This window comes from Eulemur rufifrons, chromosome 1 (assembly GCF_041146395.1).
Source record: "Eulemur rufifrons isolate Redbay chromosome 1, OSU_ERuf_1, whole genome shotgun sequence".
NCBI classification, from domain to species: Eukaryota; Metazoa; Chordata; class Mammalia; order Primates; family Lemuridae; genus Eulemur; species Eulemur rufifrons.
Window position 1 is genome coordinate 93,783,576 of NC_090983.1, and position 26,724 is coordinate 93,810,299.

The 26,724-nt window shown below is 36.7% G+C and overlaps 1 protein-coding gene across 1 annotated transcript in view; it reads left to right on the plus strand.

Annotated features, from left to right (window-relative positions):
• PTPN4 (protein tyrosine phosphatase non-receptor type 4) overlaps nucleotides 1-26,724 on the plus strand; it is a 187,462-nt gene that overhangs the window by 17,329 nt on the left and 143,409 nt on the right. Inside the window, exon 2 of the mRNA XM_069461012.1 lies at nucleotides 21,545-21,699. Within this exon, the coding sequence (XP_069317113.1) occupies nucleotides 21,562-21,699 (138 nt within the window). The 5' untranslated portion in view covers nucleotides 21,545-21,561. The remainder of the gene's footprint in view (nucleotides 1-21,544; nucleotides 21,700-26,724) is intronic.

Sequence of the window (26,724 nt, forward strand, 5' to 3'; positions counted from 1 at the left end):
CAAAATGAGACAGAAATTACGATGTATTTCCTTAAAGTTACATAAGATGTGCCTGCCTCTTCTGCCTCCCCTTCTACTTCCTCCACCTCTTCTGTTTCTGTAGTCCCTGAGTCAACAAGACCCATCCTTTCCTCTTCCTCAGCCTACTCAATGTGAGGATGACAAGGGTGAAGACCTTTGTGATGATCCACTTTTTTTTTTTTTTTTGAGACAGAGACTCGCTCTTTTGCCCAGGCTAGAGTGCCTAGCTCACAGCAACCTCAAATTCCTGAGCTGAAGCAGTCCTTCTGCCTCAGCCTCCCGAGTAGCTGGGACTACAGACATGCGCCACCATGCCTGGCTAATTTTTTCTATATATTTTTAGTTGTCCATATAATTTCTTTCTGTGTTTTTAGTAGAGACGAGGTCTCGCTCTTGCTCAGGCTGGTCTCGAACTCCTGACCTCCAGTGATCCTCCCGCCTCAGCCTCCCAGAGTGCTAGGATTACAGGCACACTGTGCCCGGCCGATCCGCTTCCACTTAATGAATATAGTAAATATGTTTTGTCTGTCTTATGATTTTCTTAATTTCTTTTCTCTAGCTTTCTTCATTGCGGGAATACAGTATGTAATACATATACAAAATATGTGTTAATTGACTGTTTATGTTATCTGTAAGGCTTCTAATCAACGGTAGAGTATTAGGAGTTAAGTTTTGGGGGAATTAAAAGTTACAAGCAGACTTTCAACTGCACGGGGCGGGGCGTCAGCGCCCCAGTGCCTGCATTGTTCAAAGATAAATTGTATTTACATGGTGAGAGAGATAACCTTGGTCCTTTGCTTAAAATCCTTTAATGGCTTTCAGTCCTACTTAGAGTAAAAACTAAAGTGTGACCATGGCCAGAAAGGCCCTACGTGATCTGTGGACCCTGCTGTCTGTCTGACCTTATCTCTGACTCCTCTCCTTTTTCATTTTTCTCTAGGAACACTGGCCTCCTTGTTGTTCCTGGCACTGGCAGACAGGGTCCTGTTTCAGGTCTTTGTGTTTGTTATTCTGCCTGCCTCGAACACCTTTCTCCCAAGTGTTCCAGGCAGATGGAGTATCCACATGGTTCACTCTCTCACTTCCTTTCAAGTTTCTGCTCAAAATCTAATTTCTTAACCATGCCTTTTCTGAGTACTCTATTTAAAATTGCATCCCCACTCCCACATGCCTGTTCTTCCCTGCTTATACCACCACCTTACTCCTTTATATGTATTTTTTCTTTCCTCATAAGAATGGAAGGAAGCTCAATGAGGGCGGGAACTTTTACCTTGTTTTGTTTGATATAGTCATTTTGTTGCCTTTTCTTTGGCACATTATGAGGCACTCAGTAGATAAACTGAATGTGGGAAGGATTAGGGGAAAGTAAAGAAGAACATCATTTAGCTGATTGCCTAGCATATGGACACTTGATTTGAGGCTTTTTTTTTGTTTGTTTTTCTCGTTTTTGGGGATAGGGTCTCACTCTCATGCCCAGGCTGGAGTGCAGTGGCCGGATCATAACTCACTGCAGCCTAGAACTCCTAGGCTCAAGGGATGCTCCCACCTCAGCCTCCTGAGTAGCTAGGACTACAGGTGTGTACCACCACACCTGGCTAATTTTTTTTTTTTTTTAATTTTTTTTGTAGAGACAGGGTCTCCCTATGGAGACCCAGGATCTCCTGGCTGTAATCCTCCTGCCTCAGCCTCCCAGAGTGCTGGGATAATAAATACTCTGTTAATTCTGGTGTAACTAGAGTATTTTTTTTTTTCTTTTTCCTTTAAAGAGATGGGGGGTCTCGTTTTTTTGCCCATTGCTGGACTTGAACTCTTGGGCTTAAGGGATCCTCCTGCCTCAGCCTCCTGAGTAGCTGGGACTACATGTGTGTGCCACCAAATCCAGCTTGAAATATTTTAATAAAAACATAATTTCTAAATTGTCTTCCTAAAATCAGTTTTGAATGTTTAGAAAGGTAGTACCCAGTAACGAGGCTAATACTTAAATTAACTAGGCACTTTTAAGTGTCAGAGACTCTGTTAAGGGCTTCTCATACATGATCTCATTTAATCTTGGTAACAACTCAGGGTACCTATGACATCAATTTTGGTGATGTTAAATTTGATCATTTGGTTAGGGTGGAATCTGGCATTTCTCCATTGTAAAGATATCTTTTCCCTTTTGTAATTAATAACTAACCTATGGGCTGATACTTTCAGATTGTGTATCTTGTTTCCTGATAAACTCTCATCTCGTAATTTTAGTGTTTGTTGATAATTCTTGCCTGGATCAGTTAAGATAATTATAAAATGACAATTTTCTTTCTTTTTTTTTTGAGATAGGGTCTCACTCTATTGGTTAGACTAGAGTGTAGTGGTGTCATAGCTCACTATAGCCTCAAACTCCTGTGCTCCAGCTCTAGAATCAGCCTTTTTTAACCAAAGAGTCCTAATTTCTTTTAGTGGAGAATAGTATATAAGGAATTAAGTATGTTCAGTGTTATTGGAATGTTTTTGCTTCTTGGTTCTAATTGTGGACAGAGACATAAAATATAATTTAAGAAAAATGAGATCATATCAATACCTCTACTTTTGACCCAGTACTACAACCATCTCCCATGCCATATCTGACTTCTTGTCTTCTATAGCCATACTGCTGGTTCTCAACAAATGAATTAACATTTATTCATTGGTTCAATCATGTGATACTCATAAAATAGCTTCAGAATGTTTCATCAAGACCACTATTGACAAGAAATTTACTAAGTTCAAAGTTTTTTTACATTTCTTTTGATTTATCTTCAGAATATATTCTGCTGTGGTTATAGTAAAGAGCAGGTGTCAAGAAACTGTGGCCTGTGGGTCAAATCTGACTGCCACCTGTTTTTATATGGCCTGTGAACTAAGAATGCTTTTTACTTTTTTTTTTTTTAAATGGAGTCTAAATGGACACACGAAAATTATATGAAATTTGGCCTTAAGTATCCAAATTTGGAACATAACCATGTTTATTCATTTATATGTTGTTTTTGGCTGCTTTAAATGCTACAAAGGTAGAATTATTTTATTTTTTGAGACATAGTCTTGCTCTGTTGCCTGGGCTAGAGTGCCGTGGCGTCAGCCTAGCTCACAGCAACCTCAAACTCCTGGGCTCAAGCGATCCTCCTGCCTCAACCTCCTGAGTAGCTGGGACTACAGGCATGTGCCACCATGCCCAGCTAATTTTTCTATATATATTTTTAGCTATCCATATAATTTCTTTCTATTTTTAGTAGAGACAGGGGTCTCGCTCTTCTTCAGGCTGGTCTCGAACTCCTGACCTCCAGCGATCCTCCCGCCTCAGCCTCCCAGGGTGCTAGGATTACAGGCATGAGCCACCGCGCCCGGCCAAAGGTAGAATTATTAACAGTAGTTGCAACAAAGATCATATGGCCCATAAAACCTAAAACAATTTCTATCTGGCTCTTCACTGAAAAAGTTGTCAATCCTGATCAAGAATATTGTGTTTAACGGTGACTGGAGTCATTTTTTTCTGTGTGATTATTTGATATATAGTTAGGTTTATTTGTTTACTCAATTTTAGAGAGAAAGGAACTTTTTTAAAACGTTGGAAATTAGAAATGATTAAATTTTAGAATTAAGAGGATACTTAGAGGTCATATAGTCCTGTACTGTCCAATAGAGTAACTACTAGCCAAATTTGGCCATTTAAATTTAACTTAATTTAAAACAGTTCTTAAGTCATGTGGGCCATATTGTTATATATGGCATGGCTACTGTATAAGATAGTACAGATTATAGATCACACAAAGTTCTGTCATTATACAGATCAAGAAATTGAGGCTAGGAAAAATAAAGTGATTTCCCCAAAGTAATCAGAACTAGATAGTAACAGAATTAGAATGTTAAAATTTACAGTGAATCAGTGACAAATGTATTACAGATGTAACAGCAGTTGTTAATAGAAAGACCTCAGCCTTAGACTGTGAAAACCCTTTCTTTGCTAAATTCTAGATGAGTGCAGCATAGTAACATTGAAATATTTGTATTTTGAGAGCTTGATAATTGGCTGAATGAGTGTCCTCTTTTTGCTGCTTTGCGCATTTAATTTGTACTTATTTGCATTCATTTTTGGAGTAAAGATGTTTTTCCATTTGGACATTGACTTAGGAACTTGATTTAGGATGCTACTGGGAGAGGTTAGAAAGAATAGGTTATGCTAAACAAAATAAAACAACAAAACTCTGATATTGATTCTCAATCCACCTGTAATCCTTTTTCTTTTAACATCACCAACATATATGATGAGTAAGGGCAGATGAGTAACATACATCTCAGTGTATGTGGTTGTGACATCTTTTCCCCTTTAAATTTTCTGGGGAGACTGTTGAGGTGGAGATCGAGGAAACAATAAAGAGAGTGCAATGGATTAGATTGAAGATTTGCAAACCACAAATAGTGATGTCTCTTTTTCAATGATATCTTCAGTTAATTTAGATGCTTCTGTGGTTGGCTTTGAAAAGAGCAATCAGTAAGTATAATTTCAGCATGAGGAAGTAGAAATCCATTTGATGTGGTAGAAATAGCATCATCTTTGAGATTAGACAGATCTGGATTCAAGTGCTACTCCATTACTTTTGCCTGTGTAGCCTTAGGAAAGCCACTTAGTCCTTCTGAGGGGAATCCTCCTGAGGGGACTCTCATTTTAAGAATTAAGTGACAGATCTGAGATTTTGAAGTTGTTATTGCTGCATAACAGACCATGCTGACACTTAGTCGCATAAACCAACCACCATTTTATTATTTATAGGCTCTGTGAGTGAGGAATTCAAACAGGGCACAGGAGTGGTGACGCTTTTCTGTTCCACAGTGTCTGCTTGCTCTGCTGAGAATGGCTGGGGGTTGGAACACTTGGAGGCTGGAGGATCCACTTCCAAGATTGCTTATTCATATGTCTAATGAATGAAGGATGGCCTCACCTGGGACCCACGTGACCCACCTGGATCAGATCACCTATGTATGGACTGTCCATATGGCTAGGGATTCTTACAGCATGTTAGTTAAGTTCTGAAAGGAAGCATCCTGAGAGTGAGTGTTCCAAGAGAGCCCAATAGAAGCTCAAGGCCTTTCCTCATGCAGTCCCAGAAGTCATAAAGCATCACATGTACTGTACTCTGTTAGTCAAAACAGTCCCTTTTCAAGAGAGATAACATACACCTCCTAGTTCTTTTTTTTTTCTTTTTGGAGACAGAGTCTCACTCTGTCACCCTGAGTAGAGTGCTGTGGCATGAGCCTAGCTCATAGCAACCTCAAACTCCTGGGCTCAAGGAATCCTCCTGCCTCTCAGCCTGCCAAATGGTTGGGACTACAGGTGCATGCTACCACGCCTGGCTAATTTTTTCTATTTTTTCTATTTTTCTCACTCTTGCTCAGGCTGGTCTTGAACTCCTGACCTCAAGCGATCCTCCCACCTTGGCCTCCCAGAGAGCTAGGATTACAGGCGTCAGCCACTGCGCCTGGCCGACCCCCTAATTCTTGATGGGAGGAGTATACCATTAAAAAAAAAAAAAAAAAGCAACATAAGTCAAAGTCTCTAGTTGTGTCAGTCTGATTTCCTCATCTTTTCCATTTTCTTGTATTTTATGATACTGAGGAAAGAAGACATTACTAAACTTCCTCTTATATGGTTTGTTAAAGAAAAGGACTCTCTAGATAAGTGTTTCTCAACTTCAGCCCTATTGATATTTTGGACCAGATAGTTTTTTGTGTGTTGGGTAGGGACACTGTCCTGTGTATTGTGTGATATTTAGTAGCATCCCTGGCCTCTATCTACTAGATGCCTGTAGCACTTTTCCCTCGCGTGTGACAACCCCAAATATCTCCAGACATTGCCAGATATTCCCTGAAGGACAAACTTGCCCCAGTTGAGAACCGCTGCTATACAGTAGTGTTTCTCAAAGTGTAGGCCATGGACCATCCATATCGATATCACTTGTGGGACTTACTGAAAGTGTTATTTTTTCAGAATCTGGAGTTGGGTCCCAGAAATCCTCATTTTTCAAAAGTTCAAGTAATTCTGTTACACACTTAAGTTAAAGAAATGGTGATGTAGGTCGTTCTTAAAAACTGACTGATAGGCATACAAGTGCTTTATTAATTGGTAATATGCTAATTTCAGGTCAAATTAATGGCATAGTAGAGTTGTTAAATGTACTTCCATGCCTATTTTATGAAATTTTTTTTTTCTTCTCAATTTTATTATGAAAATGTTCAAACAGAAAAATTTAAAGAATGATGGATACAGTCAATACGTGCATACTTACCACTGAGAATCAAGAATTGTTAAAATTTTTTGCCATATTTCCTTTTTGAGTGTGTGTGTGTGTGTGTGTGTGTCTGTGTGTGTATGTATGAGAGAGAGAGAATATGAGATCAGAAGCTTTGTCCTTAGACAAACCTGGTGAAAGTTGTATCTTCTTTTATGACCCAGCCTCAGAAGTCACTGTGTCATTTCCGCTATACCCACAAAGGTCTGCCCAAATTCATGGGAGAAGGGACATAGACTCCACCTTTTTGTGTAGTGGCAAAATTCTAGAAATATTATTGCTGCCATTTCTGAAAAATACAATTTGTCACAGTCTGTGATAGATTAAAAATGGAAAAAATTGGCCCTTCACCGTAGGTAGCTTAAGAGGCACCACTGACTTAGTTCTAGATGTCATTCTTTTGGACACTTACCTACAATGCTAGTTTAATTCCTGTACATTTGGAAGACACCTTATTATACCTTTATGTAGTAGACATAGTATGGTGCAATTATGGGACAGACAGCAAAAGGCTGATAGAAAACTTGTGGTGTATGACTGTTTACATGTTCTGTGGTTCTCTTTTTGGCCTGTAGGCTTTAGGATTTACAAGTGCTTTCCTGGGCTAGTGGTTAATTTTCCCAGAGGGATTGCCAGTATCCTGCCTGGGCAATAAAACTGGCTGCCAGTGTTCCTAAAACCCAGTTGGGGATGGACAGTTACGGAAAGAGGGGCCCAGGTGATACTGATGTTTCTGTATAATTAACAGAATTACTTTTTGAATACTACTAAGTACAAAGCTCAGTCCTGGGTGCTAAGAGAAATATAGAGGCAAAGCTCCTTTAAGGAGCTTACACGCTTATAAAGGAAAAATACATTTGATAGACTTTAAGACTTAAGCAGTATATTTGTATCTGTATTAGTAATTCTATCAGAAGTAGTATTTTCTAACATTGATGTAACACCTTAAAAATTCCAAATTGTTTTTTAAGTACTTTTACTGCCTTAGATAATATATGAGCTCTAGCAGGTCCCTGGTACTTAACATAGTGCCAGGAATATAATGGATGCTTAATAAATATTTTATGAAATAAATAAGTGAATATTTGAGGTATATAATAGAATGATTGCAATCTCTGGAGTCTGGCACATTAGGTCTTGGACTTTCTAGCAGTGTGACATTAAGGAGACTTTATAACCTCTATAAATAGGCCTGTTTTTTCATCTGTAAAAATAAAGTTAATTATCTCTTTATGTCCATATATAAAAATAGGTTGAGAGCATCAGGTATGCGCTCCTATGATGGTGTATTTTCCATCTCTAGTTTTAAAGTCCAGTATATATGATAAGTAAAAGAAATTCCTGCTGTTGAAGACTAGTATTAGACATTTTAGGTACTGAAGTTTTAAAAATAGCATGCTGCCCTCTAGGGGCAGTGCAGAATTAAACTGTTGAAATTTTTGTGCTTCCTCATGCAAAATAAACTGTATTTTGTTTTTGTTTGTTTGTTTTTTTGAGACAGAGTCTCACTCTGTTGCCCAGGGTAGAGTGCCGTGGTGTCAGCCTAGCTCACAGCAGCTTCAAACTCCTGGGCTCAAGCAATCCTGCTGCCTCAGCCTCCCGAGTAGCTGTGACTACAGACATGCGCCACCATGCCTGGCTAATTTTTTCTATATATTTTTAGTTGTCCAGCTAATTTCTTTCTATTTTTAGTAGAGACGGGGTCTCGCTCTTGCTGAGGCTGATCTTGAACTCCTTAGCTCAAACAATCCTCCCGCCTCAGCCTCCCAGAGTGCTAGGATTACAGGCGTGAGCCACCATGCCCTGCTGATAGTGTTCTTTGATGCACAAAGGTTTTAATTTTGACAAAGTCCAACTTATCTATTTTTTCTTTCATTGCCTGTGCTTTTGGTGTCATATCCAAGAAATTATTGCCAAATCCAGTGTCATGAAGCTTTTCCCTGTTTTCTAAGAGTTTTATTTTTATAGTTTTAGCCCTTACATTTAGGTCTTTGATCCATTCTGAGTTAATTTTTATATATGGTTTGAGGCTGTGGTCCCCAACCCCCTCCCAATCACTACAGGTCCATGGCCTGTTAGGAACCATGTTGCACAGCAGGAGGTGAGTGGTGGTATTTACAGCCACTACCCAGCCATCCCCTCCTACCCCCAACCCTGTGGAAAATTGTGTTCCATGAAACCGGTCCCTGGTGCCAAAAAAGTTGGGGACTGCTGGTTTAAGGTAAGAGTACAACTTCGTTCTTTTACATGTGGATAGCCAGTTTTTCCAAAACTTTTTGTTGAAAAGAAATAAGTTTTGTAGTAAGCTTTTGAAATCAGGAAATGTGAGACCTCCAACTTTGTTCTTCTTTGAAGATTGTTTTGCTATTCAGAGTCCCTTGAGATTCCATATAAATTTTAGAATGGATTTTTCTGTTTCTGCAAAAAATACCAGGGAGATTTTGGTAGGAACTGCATTAAATCTGTAGATCACTTTTAGTAGTTTTGACACCTTAACAATATTAAGTCTTCCAATCCATGAACATGGATATCTTTCCATTTGTGTTTTTAATTTCCATTTGACAATGTTTTGTAGTTTTCCATATATAAATCTTTTTGCCTCCTTGTTTAAGTTTATTTCTAAGTATTTTATTCTTTTTTATAGTATTGTAAATGAAATTACTTTCTTAATTTCCTTTTTGGATCATTGATTGTTAGTGTACAGTAACCCAGCTGGTTTTAGTGAGTTGATTTTATATCCTGCAACTTAGCTTAATTTGTTCTAACAGGTTGTTTTGTCTGTTTTTTTGGTGTGTGTTTAGGATTTTTTTTTTACATGTAAGCTCATGTCATCTGTGAAGAGATAATTTTACTTCTTGTTTTCTAATTTGGAAGGCTTTCATTTCTTTTTCGTGCCTAATTGCTCTGACTAGGACTTTCACTACTATGTGAAATTGCCATTGTGTATGATGTTAGCTGTGGGTTTTTGATATATGTCCCTTATTATGTTGAGGTAGTTTGCTCTACTCCTAGCTTGCTGAGTGGTTTTATCATGAAATGGTACTGAATTTTTTCAAATGCTTTTTCTGCATTGATTGAGATGATCATGTTCTTTTCATTCTGTTAATACAGTATATATTCCATTATCAGTTTTTGCATGTTGAATCATAAAAGTTAAGTTTTTAAAAATTACCATTGAACCTCTAGTAGCATGTTGAATAGAAATGATGAAAGTCTATGTCCTTGTTTTGTTCCTGATATTAGGGGAAATTAAGTCATTCATTCACTATTATGTATATGACATTAGCTGAGGTTTTTTTTTTGTTTTTTTTTTTTTGTAGATTGTCTCTATGAGGTTGAGGAAGTTTCCTTTTATTCTTGTATTAGTGAATGTTTTTTTTTCATGGAAGAGTATTGACTTTGGTCAAATGTTTTTTCTTTATTCATACAATCATATTGTCATTGTTCATTATTCTTTTAATTTTATGTACTTATATCATTTGCTTTTTGGGTTTTAAACTCAGTATGATTCCTGGTATAAATCTCAATTGGTTATGGTATGTAATCCGTTTTACAGTTTTCTGGATTCATAATATTTAATCCTTTTCTAGACTGTTGGATTCAGTTTGCTAGCATTTTGTTGATGATTTGTCATCCATATTCATAAGGGATATTGCATTGTACTTTTCCTGTGATAACTTTGTTTGGTTTTGGCATCTGGATAATACTGGCCTCACAGAATGAATTGGCAAATCTTCTTTCCTCTTCTATTTTTTGGAAGAATTTGTACAATACTGGTGTTATTTATTTAAATTTTTTTTTTTTTTTTTTTTTTTTGAGACAGAGTCTTGCTCTGTTGCCCAGGCTAGAATGAGTGCCATGGCATCAGCCTAGCTCACAACAACCTCAAACTCCTGGGCTTAAGCAATCCTACTGCCTCAGCCTCCCGAGTAGCTGGGACTACAGGCATGCGTCACCATGCCCAGCTAATTTTTTCTATATATATTTTTAGTTGGCCAGATCATTTCTTTCTATTTTTTTTTAGTAGAGATGGGGTCTCGCTCTTGCTCAGGCTGGTCTCAAACTCCTGACCTCGAGCTGTCCACCCACCTTGGCCTCCCAGGGTGGTAAGATTATAGGCGTGAGCCACTGCGCCCGGCCTATTTAAATATTTGGTAGAAGTCATTAATGAAGCTGTCTGTTTTCTCTGTGTATATATATATATTTTTTACTGATTCATTTTCTTTAGTTATAGGTCTGTTAAAATTTTATGTATTTTTTTTAGTAAGTATGTGCATTTTACTAATTTGTGCATTTATAGGAATTTGTCCATTTCATCTAATTTGTTGGTATCTTAGTCTGTTTTCTGTTGCTATAACAGAGTACCACAGACCAGGTAATTTATAAAGAAAAGAAGTTTATTTCTTACAGTTTTTAACAGTTCTGGAGGCTAGGAAGTCTAAGGTCAAGGGACCCACATCTGGTGAGGGCCTTCTTGAAGGTGTCATTCATATGTGGCAGAAGGGATCACATGGTGAGAGGCCATGAGTGTGCCAACTCAGGTCTATAACCACTAATCCCATCATCATGGGGCCCCACCCTCATGACCTCTTCTAACCCTAATTTTCTTCCAAAGACTCCACCTCCAAATGCCATCAACATATGAATTTGAGGATTAAGTTTACAAAACATGAACTTTTGGGGGACACATTCAAACTATAGCAGTTGGTATACAGTTGTTTGTTGTAGTGCTTTGTAATGCATTTCATTTCTCTAAGATTAGTAGTAATGTCCCCTGTTTTCCTTCTTGATTTTAGTAATATTAGTCTTTTTTATTTTCTTGATCATTCTATCAAATGATTTCCACTCTGTATTATTTTCTTCCTTTTCCTTGCTTGGGTTTTAATTTGCTCTTTTTCATTATTGGTTTTTAAGGTAGAAAGTTAGATTATTGGTTTGAGATCTTTGTTCTGATAAAGTTCTCTCTAAGCACTGCTTTAAATGCATTCTGTCTATTTTGGTATGTTGTATGTTTGTTTTAATTCATCCACCTCAATGTATTTTCCCATTTCCCTTCCCTTCTTTGACCATTGATTGATTTTGAACGTGTTGTTTAATTTTCACATTTTTGTGAATTTTCCAAAGCTTCCATTATTAATTTCTAATTTTACTCCATTGTGGTTGGATAACATACTTGGCATAATTTCAATCCTTTAAAATTTATTGATGTTGTTTTATGGCCTAATATATACTCTGCTTTGGAGAATGTCCCATGTGCACTTGAGTAGATTCTGTATTTTGTTGTCGTTGGGTACAGTGTTCTATAGATATCTTGAGGTATAGTTGGTTTATAATGTTGTTCAAGTCTTCTATTTCCTTATTCACTTTTCTGCATATTTATTCTATTCGCTATTGAGAAAGAGGTATTGAAGTCTCCAACTATCATCGAATTGTCTTTTTCTCCCTTCAGTTCTGTCAGTTCTTGCTTGATGTATTTTGTGATGTTTTTAGACACATATGTTTATGCTTTCTAATGTTTTGACCCTTTTGTTATAAACTATCCTTCTCCTTTCTAGTAACACTTTTTTGCATAAAAATCTGTTTTGTCTGATATCTGTATAGTATATGTACTCTTAGCTCTGTTGTTACTGTTTTTTGTAGTATATTTTTATACATCCTTTTATGTTTAATTTGTGTGTTGGAATCTAAAATGTGTCTTTTGTAGAGAACATACAATTGGAGCAGGCTTTTAAAAATTCATTCTGCTAATCTCTGCCTTTTGATTTGAGTGTTTAGTCAATTTACATTTAATGTAATTACTGACGAGGTAGTACCGTTTTGCTGTTTTCTATGTCTTTTGTCTCTTTTGTTTCTCTGTTCATCCATTATTGTTTTATTTTGTTTTACATAGTTTTTTTAGTCATTTCAATTCTCTTGTTTATTTTGCTATGTGTTTTTGAGTTTATTTTTTAGTGGTTGCCCTGGGAATTAACTTACGACCATCTAGTTTGGGGTATCTGCAACTTAATTTCAATAGCATTCAGAAATTTTGCTCTTAGATAGCTCATGCTCCCTTCCCTTTCTTTATACTGTTGTTGTACAAATAGTATGACATCTTTATACATTATAAGCCCATCAATACAGTTTAATAAATATTGCTTTATGCAGTTATCTTTTAAATCAGGAGGAAAAAAGAGTTACAAACACAAATTACATTTATACAGTTGTTTATATTTAGCCATTTAATTGTCTTTATTGATGCTCTTTATTTTTTCCTATGGATTTGAGTTAATATTTAGTGTTCTTTAATTTCAGCTTTTATTTTTTCCAGGGTAGATTTGCTAGTGACAAATTCTTTTAGTTTTTGTTTTTCTGGGAATATTTTAAATTATTTTTCATTTTCTAAAGCATTGTTTTGCTACTTAGGGAATTCTTTTTGATAGCCTTTTTCTATTAGTGCTTTGAATGTATGATTGCACTGCCTTTTGACCTTCATGTTTCCTTATTAGATACTGTCTTTTACTGCTGTTGAGGATCTCTTGTATATGATGAGTCACTTCTCTCTTCCTGCTCTGGAGATTTTCTTTTTCTGTGATTTCTGACATTTAGATTATGATGTGTCTGGGTGTGGATCTCTTTTGGGTTTATCCTAGTTGGAGGTCATTTAGCTGCTTGGATGTGTAGATTAATTTTTCTAAATCAAATGTGGGGCGTTATATGCCATTATTTCTTCAGGTATTCTTGTCTGCCTCTTTTTTTGTCTTACTGTCTTTCTGTGACTTCTATTGTGAATATGTTGGTGTGCTTAATGGTGTCTCTTAGGTTCCAGGATCTGTTCATTTTTCTTTAGTCTTTATTCTTTCTGTTCCTAAAACTGGATATTCTCAGTTAACTTATCTTCAAGTTGACTGAACTTTCTTCTCTTTGGTCAAATATGTTGTTGAACCCTTTCATTGAATTTTTCATTTCAGTTTTTAAAATTTTTCAACTACAGAATTCTGAATTGCTTGCTTAGAAAGTAATTTCTTTTTATTTATCTTCTCTATTTGGTGTGATGGTGTTCTCATGCTTTTGTTTAGTTCTGTAGTCATGGTTTATTTTAGTTGTTGAACATATTTATGGTATCTGACTTAAAGTCTTTGTTTGGTAAGTGTAATGTCTGGGCTTCCTTGGGGCAGTTTCTGTTGAATCCTTTTTATTCCATGCCTGTATTGGCCATACTTTCCTGCTTTTTGTTTTTGCCATTTAGTAATTTTTTGGGGTGTTGGCTTTTGCATTTTTAAAATAATGTATTTTGTCAACTCTAGAAATCAGATTCCTTCCTCACTGGGTTTTTATTGTTGTTGTTACTGGTTGTTTGTTTATAGACCTTCTTTAACTAATTTTATAAAGTCCGTATATTGTTTGCCACTTGTGGCCCCCATTATCTTTGCTCAGTTAACTTAGTTGTCAGTTCATGATGGGGCAGATTTCCTTAAATGCCTGAACCAGTAAATCTAGTCTTTACTTAGGGAATTTTCAGTGTTCATTTGATAGCCCTACCTTAGCCTTCTCCTGGTTTTGCAGAGCAAGAGGTGTGAGATTAGTGTTTTCTCAGCTCTTCCCTGAGCATGTATGTAGTTTACTACATGCTAATGGTCCTCTGGATTCCTAGGCATTTGTTGGACCTTTTCAAAGTCCTTGTGGACATTTCATTCCCCAGCTTTTCTCTCTTTTTTTTTGGTCATCTTTTTCACCCCAACTATTATTACTGTTTCTGGCAGCTGTGATCTTAAACGGTTGTTACTGATATTTCTCAAAAAGCACCCTGTTTAGTTTTGTAAGAAGGTGCCAAACTGTTTTCCATATTATGTAACATTTTATAGTCCCACCAGCAATAAATGAGAGATCTATTTTCTCCAGATCCTTGTCAGATTTGATGTTGTCACTGTTTTTTATTTTAGCCATTCTGATAGGTATGTAGTGATATCTCATTATGGTTTTAATTTGCCTGAGCCTGATGATGTTGAGCATCTTTTTGTGTGATTAATTGTCATCTGTATATTTTCTTTGGTGAAGTATCTGTTCAAATCTTTCTCCTGTTTCTAAATCAGGTTGTTTGTTTTCTTTTTATTTAATTTTGAGACTTATATATATATTCTAGATACAAGTCCTTTATCAGATATGTACTTTTTGGAGATTTTTTTTCCTCCAGCTTCTGGCTAGTCTTTTCATTCTTTTTTTTTTTTTTTTTTTTTTGAGACAGAGTCTTGCTTTGTTGCCCAGGCTGCCCAGGCTAGAGTTTCATTCTTTTAACAGTGTCTTTTTAGCGGCAAATGGTTTAATTGTAACGAATTCAAAAGACAGATGAAGGAAAGACTACCCTCTCTCCACTGCATTGCCTTTCTACATTTGGACCAGTTCAGTTGTCAGTATATGTGTAGGTCTCATTCTGGACTCTATTTTGTTCCATTAATCTGTTTGTCTACCTTAATGCCAGTATTACACTGTTTTGGTTTCTTAGATTTATATGTCTTAAAATCAGGTAGTTTAGTTTTCTACTGTGTCCTTTTTCAAAGTTGTTTTAGAAGTGGCAAAAGCAGGCCGGGCGCGGTGGCTCACGCCTGTAATCCTAGCACTCTGGGAGGCCGAGGCGGGTGGATCGCTCAAGGTCAGGAGTTCGAGACCAGCCTGAGCAAGAGTGAGACCCCGTCTCTACTAAAAATAGAAAGAAATTATATGGACAACTAAAAATATATATATAGAAAAAATTAGCCGGGCATAGTGGCGCATGCCTGTAGTCCCAGCTACTTGGGAGGCTGAGGCAGGAGGATCGCTTGAGCCCAGGAGTTTGAGGTTGCTGTGAGCTAGGCTGACGCCACGGCACTCACTCTAGCCTGGGCAACAAAGTGAGACTCTGTCTCAAAAAAAAAAAAGTGGCAAAAGCAGAGGGACATTTTTGTTTTGTTCCGGATATTAGATGGAGTTTAATTTTTTACCATTAAATACAATGTTAACTGTATTGTCCATAAATGTCGTTTTTCATGTCAAGAAGATCAAGCTGATCCTTTCTTCTCTTCTCTGCCACCTTCAGTCCATGTTTCTTGTGCTCTCTTGCTGGTGCTATAAATAGTTGTGTCATTTTTTTTTTCTGTGGCCTAAACCCTTTAACCTATATTTATGGTAACAGAAAAAAAAAAAAACAACCTAAGTTTTTGCCATTTGACCTTTGAAATTAAAATAAAGTCAGAAACAGCATGCTTATTTTTATTAAACAAAAGACATATTAGCATTAATGGAATTTAAATATGAATAATTTTATCTCCAAATTTTAATTTACCAGTCACCATGTGTATTGCCCAAATGCTGCTTCTGTCTTTTTCTGTGTTAGTCCATAACTTTTATAGTTTGAACATCATCATTTATGTTCAGCCCTTTTCGCTTAACACAATGTTTATATATGTCTTTTTTATATAAAAAGTAGATTTATCTTGATTTTTAAACTTTTAGAATATTTATAATTTATTGGTACATTAAGCATATTTAAGGGAATGAACATTTTTATAGCTCACAATTCATATTCTTTTTTAAAATAGATGGGCTCTTCCCCACTGCTAGCAGCTATTTATATATATCAATTTTACTGCAATACCTTTCAGATGGAGAGATGTGATAGCGAGTTTTATCTGATCATCTTTCCTATTCTAAAACATTATGAAGATTTAACATATTCTTTTGCGGAGTGGGAATTTTTAAGTACTGAATTTCTCTAGAAATTAAGAATTATTGCACTGTGAAATGAAAAGTAAATGTGTCAAGTGGGAACATATTTGGTATCTTGGTAACTAAAAATATTTTGTTAATTTATGGGAAAATCTTGAGAGCTAATTAGATAATTCATTTAAACTTTAGGTCTGTAATCATTTGGATAAATTAATACCCTATTCAGGTAGGTTCTCCATATACAGTGATTTATTAACTATTGATTATTCATTTCCAAAGAATCAGTTTCTTATGTCACACTAATTTACTCACAGTCATAACTAGTAGAGTATGAGTCAGAAAAGTAGGTTGGAAGGAGTGCTGGTTGTAAGAATGCGAAGGATGGAAAAGATATTGTTGATAGTTATAAATACTTTATTGGATGTTGTTGAATTACTCTTCCTGGACTTCTCTTTGATCCAGTAATAATACTGCTGCATACAATCTTCTTCCATGGTTGTTTATGGCAGTTAAGGTTGTTCGGATCATTTGAATGGTTTTTTTTTCAGCTTTAGATAATTGGGAACTATGGTGAGTTAATGTTTCTCTATTGGTCTATAGAGATGGTAATACTAGAGCTCAAACTACTGATTCTAATTTCTATCTCTTAGCATTTTCTTTTTTACTTCCTCAAGTGAAATACAGAAAAGTAATAAAATGGGAATCGTTTTATTTCTTCCTGTTTGCCTTTTTTCTTTCTTTCTTGCCCTTTTTTTCTTTTCTCCCATTTCATAGCATTGGCTAGGACTTCCAATATTATGTTGTATAAGGGTGGTGAGATCCTTCCTTGTCTTGTTTTTGATTTTAGGGGAAAAGCATTCAGGATTAACCATTAAGAATGTTAGCTGTGGATTTTTGTGTAGATACTCTTTATCAAGTTGAAGAAGGTCCCTTTTTTACATGTTATCGTCCTCATATTTGGGGACAAAGAATTGAAACCAAACACCAAAACAGCAGAGCAAAGTGAAAGAAATTTATTAAGGAAATACACCTCCCCACATGTGGGGGTAGGAGTGTCAAGAAAGATTAGCAAGTCATAGTGTACTCCAGAAGAGGGGTAGGAGAGGACACAGGTCCAAGTAGACAGTGGCCCTGGGGTCTCTTCAGGTTCCCCTTTTCTGTTTTCTGACTTCCTCATTCTTGTGTTCCCCCTGGCCAATGAAAATGTTCTCTCCTCCCATCTGTTGAGCCGGGGAGTTTTTTTACTTTATTTGTGCAGGCCTGGAAGTATCATGGCTTCCAAAGCCCATTCAGGGGGGCAGTAATATGTGATAATGATGGTATAATGAATCACTTGAGGACACTCTTGCCCTCCATCTGTGCAGGCGCCTCCCGAGGGGCTTCCCCAAACTGGAGTAAAACAAGGTGTTTCTAAAATGGTTACCATAGCAGCTTGACCATAGCTTTTGTTTTTATTGATCTGCGACCCTAATTTTGTCCTGCCCTTCTGCCCCACCTGTGTTTCCTATTCTGATCTCCTGCCTCACCTTTATTGCTAATTTTCTGAGAATTTTTATCATGAATAGGTGGAAAATTTTGTCAGTTGCTTTTCTGCATTGATGGAAGAGGTTATGTCATTTTTCTTCCTTAAGTCTATTAATATGGTGGATTACATTGATTAATTGTTGAATTATTAAACAGACTTTGCTGCATCTCTGAAATAAAACCCACTTGGTGATAGTATGCAGTTCTTTTTATATATTGCTGAATTCCATTTTGTTAAGGATTTTGTATCTATGTTTATGAGGGATATTGGTTTGTAGTTTCTTTTTTTTTTATGTTTTTGTCTGTTTTTTCCATCAGGGTAATACTGGCTGTACAAAATTGAGTTGAGAAGTATTCCCTCCTCTTCTGCTTTCTGGGTGAGATTGTGTAGAAGTTGTGTTAATTTTTCGTTAGATGTTAGAATTTTCCAGTGAAACCCTCTGGGTCCGAAGATTCTATTGGAGGAGTTTTAGAATTATGAGTTCAAATAGCTACAGAGCTATTTAAATTATCTATTTTATATTGGTTGAATTCTGGTAGTTGGTGCCTTTTGTGGAATTAGTTCATTTTATGTGTCAAATTTATGTGTAAGTTGTTTGTAGTATTATCATTTAGATGTCTGCAGGGTCTGTGTGGTATCTTCTGTTTCATTCCTAATGCCAATAATTTGTTTTTGACAAAATTCTTTCTTTGTTAGTCTTGCTAAATAAAGGTTTATCGTATTTATTGATCCTTTCAAACAGCTAGCTCCCACCCACCCCATTGATTTTTTTCTTTTTGTCTTTACTTTCATTGGTTTCTGTTTGCTGTGGGTTCATTTGGCTCTTCTTAGTCTAGATTCTTGACGAGGGAGGCTATGTTACTGATTAGAGTCATTTCCTATTTTCTGTTGCATGCACATATTGCTGTAGATCTCCCTGTCAGCACTACTTTAGCTGTGCCTCACAAATTTTGATATGTTGTATTTTCATCTTTATTTAATTCGTTGTATCTTTAGATTTTCTCTTTGCACTATGGATTACTTAAACTACCACTGTGTAGTTTCTATGTATTTGGAAATTTTCCTGTTATCTTTCTGTTGTTGTTTTCTAATTTGATTCCATTGTTCTCAGAGAACACACTTTGCATAATTTTAATTTTTTAAATGTGTTTAGATTTGTTTTATGGCCCAGGATATGGTCTTTCTTGGTAAATGTTCAGTGGGCATTTGAAAATAATGTGTGTTCTATTGTCATTGGTAGAGTATTCTATAAATGTTCATTATTAGATCCTTTTTTTTTTGAGACAGAGTCTTGCTCTGTTGCCCAGATAGAGTGCTGTGGCGTCAGCTTAGCTCACAGCAACCTCAAACTGCTGGGCTCAAGCGATCCTCCTGCCTCAGCCTCCTGAGTAGCTGGGACTACAGGCATGCACCACCATGCCTGGCTAATTTTTTTTCTATTTGTAGTTGCCTGGCCAATTTCTTTCTATTTTTGGTAGAGACAGGGTCTCACTCTTGCAGAGGCGGATCGTGAACTTAATCCCCCGCCTCGACCTCCCAGAGTGCTAGGATTACAGGCGTGAGCTACCATACCCAGGCTTTATTAGATCCTATTGATTGATGTTGTTATTAAATTCTCTTATATTCTTGTTAATTTCTTTAGTTGTATCAATTATTGAGGAAGGGGTGTTGAGCTCTTATGCTAGAATTATAGATTTATCTATTTTTTATTTCAGCTCTATGGTTTTTGCATCATATTTTGCCGCTCTCTTGGTTGGTGCATTCACATTTAAGATTGCTTTGTCTTTGTGGATTGACCATTTTATAATGATGTAATATCTTTCCCTATTACTGTGAATTTTCTTTGTTCTGAAGTCCACTTTATTTAATATTAAGGTAATCCTCTTTCTGTTGATTAATGTTTCCATGATATATGTCTTTTTTACATCCTTGTATTTTTTCTACCTGCCTATATTGTTACATTTGAGGAGAGCTTCTTGGAGACAGCATTGTAGTGGGGTCATTTTTTTTTCCTACTCTACCAATCATTTTTTTGTTGTTGTTGTGTTTTTTTTTTTTTGAGACAGAGTCTCAATCTGTTGCCTGGGCTAGAGTGCTGTGGCGTCAGCTTAGCTCACAGCAACCTCAAACTGCTGGGCTCAAGCCATCCTCCTGCCTCAGCCTCCTGAGTAGCTGGGACTACAGGCATGCGCCACCATGCCCGGATAATTTTTTCTATATATTTTTAGTTGTCCAGCTAATTTCTTTCCATTTTTAGTAGAGATGGGGTCTTGCTCATTGCTCGGGCTGGTCTCGAACTCCTGAGCTCAAACATTCCACCCGCTTCAGCCTCCCAGAGTGCTAGGATTACAGGCGTGAGCCACCGTGCCCAGCCAATCTTTGTTTTTTAATTGGTAAAATTTACTTGGCTAGCTCCTCCTTGTCAAAGTACTAAAACCATGTTCCTCTATATTATTTTTCCTCTATGTAAAATTGACTTTTATTTTGAGCTTTAATCTTTTTTTTTTTTTTTTTTTTTTGAGACAGAGTCTCACTCTGTTGCCCAGGCTAGAGTGAGTGCCGTGGCATTAGCCTAGCTCACAGCAACCTCAAACTCCTGAGCTCAAGGGATCCTCCTGTCTCAGCCTCCCGAGTAGCTGGGACTACAGGCATGCACCACCATGCCCGGCTAATTTTTTCTATATATATTTTTAGCTGTCCATATAATTTCTTTCTATTTTTAGTAGAGATGGGGTCTCGCTCTTGCTCAGGCTGGTCTCGAACTCCTGAGCTCAAACGATCCGCCCACCTCGGCCTCCCAGAGTGCTAGGATTACAGGCGTGAGCCACCGCGCCCGGCCGAGCTTTAATCTTTTGACATGAATAGTCCATGAGAGATCTGCTCCTGTTATTGAATAACAGTTTGAAATGCTGTTTTCTTCTTCTTATTATTTTGCTAACTCATTCTTATTGCTTGCTGCAGTGCAGTAGAGTGATCACAGCTCACTTCAGTCTCCCGAGTACCTGGGACTACAGTCGTGTACCACCACGCCTGACTATTTAGAAAAATTTTTTTTAGAGAGATACTCTCCCTGTGTTGCTCCTGGCCTCAAGCAATCCCCTTGCCTCAACCTCCGGAGTAGCTGGGATTACAGGCATAAGCAACTGTGACCAGCTTGCTTACTTTATTTAAAAATCCCAAATACTTGTGTCGGTTTCTAGTTTAGTTTATCTTCCTTAACTGTCTTTAAGACAGAATTTTTATGAGTTTTAAAGTTTGAATCCTTGAATGCCTGAAAGTATTTTTGTTTTTGTTTTTTCCCCTAATTTCTTGTGTATATAAGTCTGTGTTTTAAATAATTTTCTTTTGGAACTTTGAAGCTACAGCTTGTCTTTTAACATCTAGTGTTGCTAGTATCAGTGATTTCTGTTCTCTTATAGGCAATCTGTTTTTTTCCCTCTTAGGTTAAAAATTCAGAAGCAAAGATTGGTAACCTTAAGTTTTCTATTTTGTTTTTATTTTATTAGGAATAATAAGAATAATACTATAAGAAGTAGGGTGAGTTTGAAGATAGTTAAAATAAAGGGCATTGTATTTTAACAAAAAATCAAAAAGAGAAGGGCCTGCCAAAGTTAAATCTTCCTTCCTGTTGTCATTTTGCCATATTTTTAAGTACTTGCATCAATGAGTAATATTTAATTTCCTAAAGTAGCATATTCCTTTTCCCCTTTTTTGGCTACTCCTAAGTTTAAATATTTTGAAATGGAATATGACTTCCTGAAAAATATGTGTATTAAGTCTTCTGAATGGAACAATTCAAAATAAAACTCTTCTTCAAGGCAGTTTGTAATTTTAGTTTAAATGATGAACTATATCTGATATCCAAATTGTACCTACAGTACTTATCCTGGTGTTTGCAAATTTATAACTTTTCTACCTAAGTTTTAATTGAAAAATATAAATAACATTGTCTTTTAAACTACATTGTATCTTCTGTCTTTTTATTTAGTGGTTTTTTTTTTTTTTTTAAACTTAGACCTCGTGTGGACAGTAATGACCTCACGTTTCCGATTGCCTGCTGGCAGAACCTACAATGTACGAGCATCAGAGTTGGCCCGAGACAGACAGCATACAGAGGTGGTTTGCAACATCCTTCTTCTGGATAACACTGTACAAGCTTTCAAAGTTAATGTAAGTATTTTATATCTTGTAAATCATCTCTGGTTATAAGTTTGAATTTCGATATATTTTAAAACTGGAACCATTAAGTTATAGTATAGTTTGAAAAGTCTTATTTAGTTAAGAAAGTCTTTTGGATGCTGGTTTGTATTGGGTATGTGTTCTCATTCAAACTGGGTCTTTAAAAATTGTTGCCCACTGGACATTGTTGGCAAACCAGCAGTACATTATGATTGGTAGAGCAGATGAATAGTATGTGGGTGGTTTTCATAAATGTGCTTGAGGGTGCATGAAGAATTTGTTCTCCTAAATAATTTATACATTTCTAATGTAATTTTACATATACTCTCTATGAATAAAACTTTTGCTAAAAGATAAATGGTAGCCGTGATCTTAGTATCATCTGAAATATTTATTTAACAAACATTTGTTCATCCTATTTGTGTCTGGCTTCATTTGCTCATTGTTATTTGTGAGTTTCACCCATATGGTGTGTTAACAGTATTTAGTTCAATTTCATTGCTACATAATATCCTTTTATATGAATATACCACAACTTATCCATTGATTTACCACCATTTACCTATTCAATTTACTATTAGTATATATTTGGATTGTTTCCACTTTGTGCTTTCAAAAAAAAACATTGCTGTGAATATTCTTGTGCATGTCTTCATACATACAAGGATGCATTCTTCCTTTTTATTTAAAAAATTTCAACCTATAGAAAAGGTGAGGCTGGGTGCAGTGGCTCACACCTGTAATCCTAGCACTCTGGGAGACGGAGGCAGGAGGATCACTTGAGGCCAGGAGTTTGAGAACAGCCTGAGCAAGAGCCAGACCCTGAGACCCCATCTCTACTAAAAATAGAAAAAAATTAGCTGGGCATGCTGGTGCATGCTTGTAGTCCCAGCTACTCAGGAGGCTGAGGCAGGAGGATTATTTGAGCCCAGGAGTTTGAGGTTGCTGTGAGCTAGGCTGACACCACAACACTCTAGCCTGGACAACAGAGCAAGACTCTGTCTCAAAAAACAAACAAATATACAGACAAAAAACAGAAAAGGTGAAAGGAAGACTATAATAAATACTCACATACCTTTTAACTTCCGATTGACCTAGTGTTAACATTTTGCACGTTTGCTTTCTCTCTCTGTGGTGGGTGTTTTTTAAATTTTTTTTGTTTTCCTGAACCATTTGAAAGTAAGTGGTAAACTTCACTCATAAGTACTTCAGCATCCTAAGAAACTCCAAAATTACCACAGTACCATTGTTACATCCCAACATTGAACATTATGAAATTAATAGTGTCTAATATGTAGTCCATATTCAAACTGAAATTCCTTATTCTTCTTTTCAAAGTCTCCAGGCTGACACCTCATCTGTTTCCTGCTGTATTACCTGGGTATTTCTATACTTTGAAACCTTTAAGTAATATAAAATATTAATCTTTCTTGTTTACCAGTTTCTTAAGCTTAAAATTTTCTGAGTACTAAAACTTTTTAACAGGATCACTAATTTATCTCAAATTCCAAGCCATTTCACATTGGAAAAAGGGCTGTGGAATAGTGAAATTTGCATCATTAGAAGTACCTTTGAGATTATCTAACATACCCAACAAATTGTGCTTTTCTAAAATGTTAAACTTTCAATTTCTTTTGTATCCTATAGTCTATTAATAGATAGTTGAAATACAGATTGCCAAACAGATAATGTGAAATGATGGGAATTCTGCTTCATAAAAATTTCTAGTTAGTAGAAATTCTCATGCATTGGACAGTTGATATAAGAAAATGAACATTTTTTCGTGTTATTGACTCATAATAATTCTTTTTTAGGGAGGTATAGACTCAATAACTCTTATTTAACTTAATATTTACTTTTCATTTTAAGTTATAGTTTTGCGCTTGCTTCAAAATATTGTAAAAGTCTTTGCTGTGTGTGATTTTGTGAAATATATATTTGGTCTTTGTCCCATTTCCTAGCATACAACTCCTAAAATCCTTGGAATCTCCATCCATATCTTTTTGTATGTCAATGATTGACTGATATCTTTAGCTTGGGGCTGGTCACCAAAGGTCAGCCCCACCCTCCAGCCTATGGGGAGGTGAGAACAACTGAAGGTCAAGTTGATCACCAATGGATAATGGTTCGGTCAATCATGCCTATGTAATGAAGCCTCCATAAAACCCCAAAAGGATGAGGTTCTGAGAACTTGCAGACAGCTAAACACATGCAGGTTCCTGGAGGGTGATGTACCCGGGGAGGGGATGGGAAGGGAAGGGTGCCTCTTCTCCCCTTACCCTGCCCTATGCATTTCTTCATCTGTTTGCCTTGTAATATGCCTTATAATAAACCAGTAAATGTTTAAGTGTTTCCCTGAGTTCTGTGAGCTGCTCCAGCAAATTAATCTAACCCATGGAGCGGGTCATGGGAACCCTAACCTGAAGCTGGTCAGTCAGATGTTCTGGAGGCCTGGACTTGTGACTGGTGTCTAAAGGGGGCAGTCTTGGTTGGCAGTCTTGGGGAATGAGCCCTCAACCCATGTGATCTGACACCATCTCATGTCAGGATTGAATTGAATTATAGGACACTCAGCTGGTGTCTGCTGCTTGGTGTGAGAGGAAAAACGCACACACATTTGGTCAGAGAAGCGTCTGTTGGTTGTTGTGTTGGTATGAGAGCAGAGGAAAAACATGGTTTGAGTTTTTCTTCTAAACGCTGTTTCCCAGTTGGAATAATTTTTCCGTTGGGCACTTTAGTTGACCAATAGTATGCTGTATTTTTCAATGTAAAAATCAATGTGCTATCTAATTACTCTTTTATAAAAATATGTTTAATATATATTTGTATGTATATATATTTTCTACATATAACTGTCAGTTTCAGTAGAGCTGAGTATATTACTAGAATGATAAGTACTGTGGTGCTAAAAACTTTCTCTACCATTATCTCAGGTCATCAAAAAACTTACCTAAAAGGAACAAGTATTTATGAGAAATTGTTGGATATGTATTAATAGTATATTTATTCTTTGGGGTATTTGGACCCAGGTCATTCAAACTGAGAGAGTTGCTTTGTACTTTTGTATAGATTGTTACTATGTCAATCTATGGGAATGACTCCCCAGTTACACACTTTCCAACCTGTGGAGTACTGTGTGGCAGCCTGCAAACTAATTAAGAATTTGAGAGCCCTGATTTTTCCTGTCTATCCAGTACCATTAAGTCTCAGACATTCTCATTGTGGGCAGCTGCTAGGTTTATCAGCATCTCTCTGTTCACTAAGAAGGGCAACCACTCAGTTTCCTTTGGAGATTACCAAGCAATGATTTGTAAAGTCAGCCATTGGAGTCATTGCTTTTTATAAAAGACTTTTATACCACAAGGGAAATATGCGTCATTGCCAAAGCCTGCTTTTTTCCATCTGGTACTTATCCCATAAAAGCTGTTTCTATATCTTTTCCTGGGGGAAACTGATGTAATAAAGGTGTATGGAGATAAACATGTGATGCTGAAGGAGTACAAGGATGATGGATTTAATTAATTTATTTGGAATAATTTCTTTGGAATCATTCTACAGTCATATTTTTAAAAGAAGATAGAACTTTGGGGCATTTTTTGATCTAGTTATTCTGTTAACTTTGCTTTACAAATGAGAAAATGGGTTTAAAGTTATTAGGTTACTTGCCAAGTCAAAGGCAGAGCTAAGACTGTGTATGGATATTGTGGGTGTGAGTGTAGGTGTAGGTGTGGCAGGACCTCTTATTTTTAAATCTTTAACTATTATATTTTATTATTAAGTATTGTTTATTGTTTCTAGCCCTACTTAAATTTGGTATGTTCTTTTAAAATATTACCATTTACACAAGTCACTCAGATTTCCTCAAAAGGTGTTTATTAAAAACATTTATTGGCTTGTGTCCAGGCATGATGGCTCAGGCCTGTTATCCTAGCACTCTGGGAGGCCGAGGCAGGCAGATCGTTTGAGCCTAGAAGTTTGTGGTTGCAGTGAGCTATGATGATGCCACTGCACTCTAGCCCAGGCAACAGAGCAAGACCCTGTCTCAAAAAATAAAAACAAAAAAACTACCATTTATTGGTTTATTGATGCACACTATTTTTTTCAGAGAGTGAATCTCCAGTACTGATAGGGATTGGTAATAGGGAGAAGGAAGTGAGAAATGGTCATGAAGGGAGCTGGTGTTTATATAGACTCTTAACCTTTTTTCAGTCCCTTCTGGCATCACCTTCTTAAAAGATAATTTGTAGCCCCATTTCTAGAGTTTATGGGGGTAAATTAACTTGTTCCTGGGCTTTTCTCACATTGCTTTGTTTTAACTTTCTTCTGGCTATCACTTAAGTTTGTTACCACTTAAGTTGCTTTTCTTTTTTTTTTTTTGAGACAGAGTCTCACTCTGTTGCCCAGGCTAGAGTGAGTGCCGTGGCGTCAGCCTAGCTCACAGCAACCTCAAACTCCTGGGCTCAAGCGATCCTCCTGTCTCAGCCTCCCAAGTAGCTGGGACTACAGGCATGCACCACCATGCCCGGCTAATTTTTTCTATATATATTTTTTAGCTGTCCATATAATTTCTTTCTATTTTTAGTAGAGATGGAGTCTCGCTCTTGCTCAGGCTGGTCTCGAACTCCTGAGCTCAAACGATCCGCCCACCTCGGCCTCCCAGAGTGCTAGGATTACAGGCATGAGCCACCGCGCCCAGCCAAGTTGCTTTTCATTTTCCAAAATTTTGTCAATGTAGTCTCTTCTTTGATTACTACCTTCACTGTTACTTTAGTGAAGCCTTACGCACATTTGTGGTTAGCCTGCCTTATTGAAGCTTGACATCTCTCAAATTGATTTTCAACAATGTCTACTTTGAAGGAGAATTTTAATTTATAATACCGAACTTTGTTGAGTAAAATGAGATGTTAAAATGAAAATGGTTATCTTTAATGCAAAAAGACATAATTTTGCCAATGTTTGTAGTGTGTGAAAAGACCAGCATTATAATATATGATAGATCTTTAAAGCTTTTCTTTC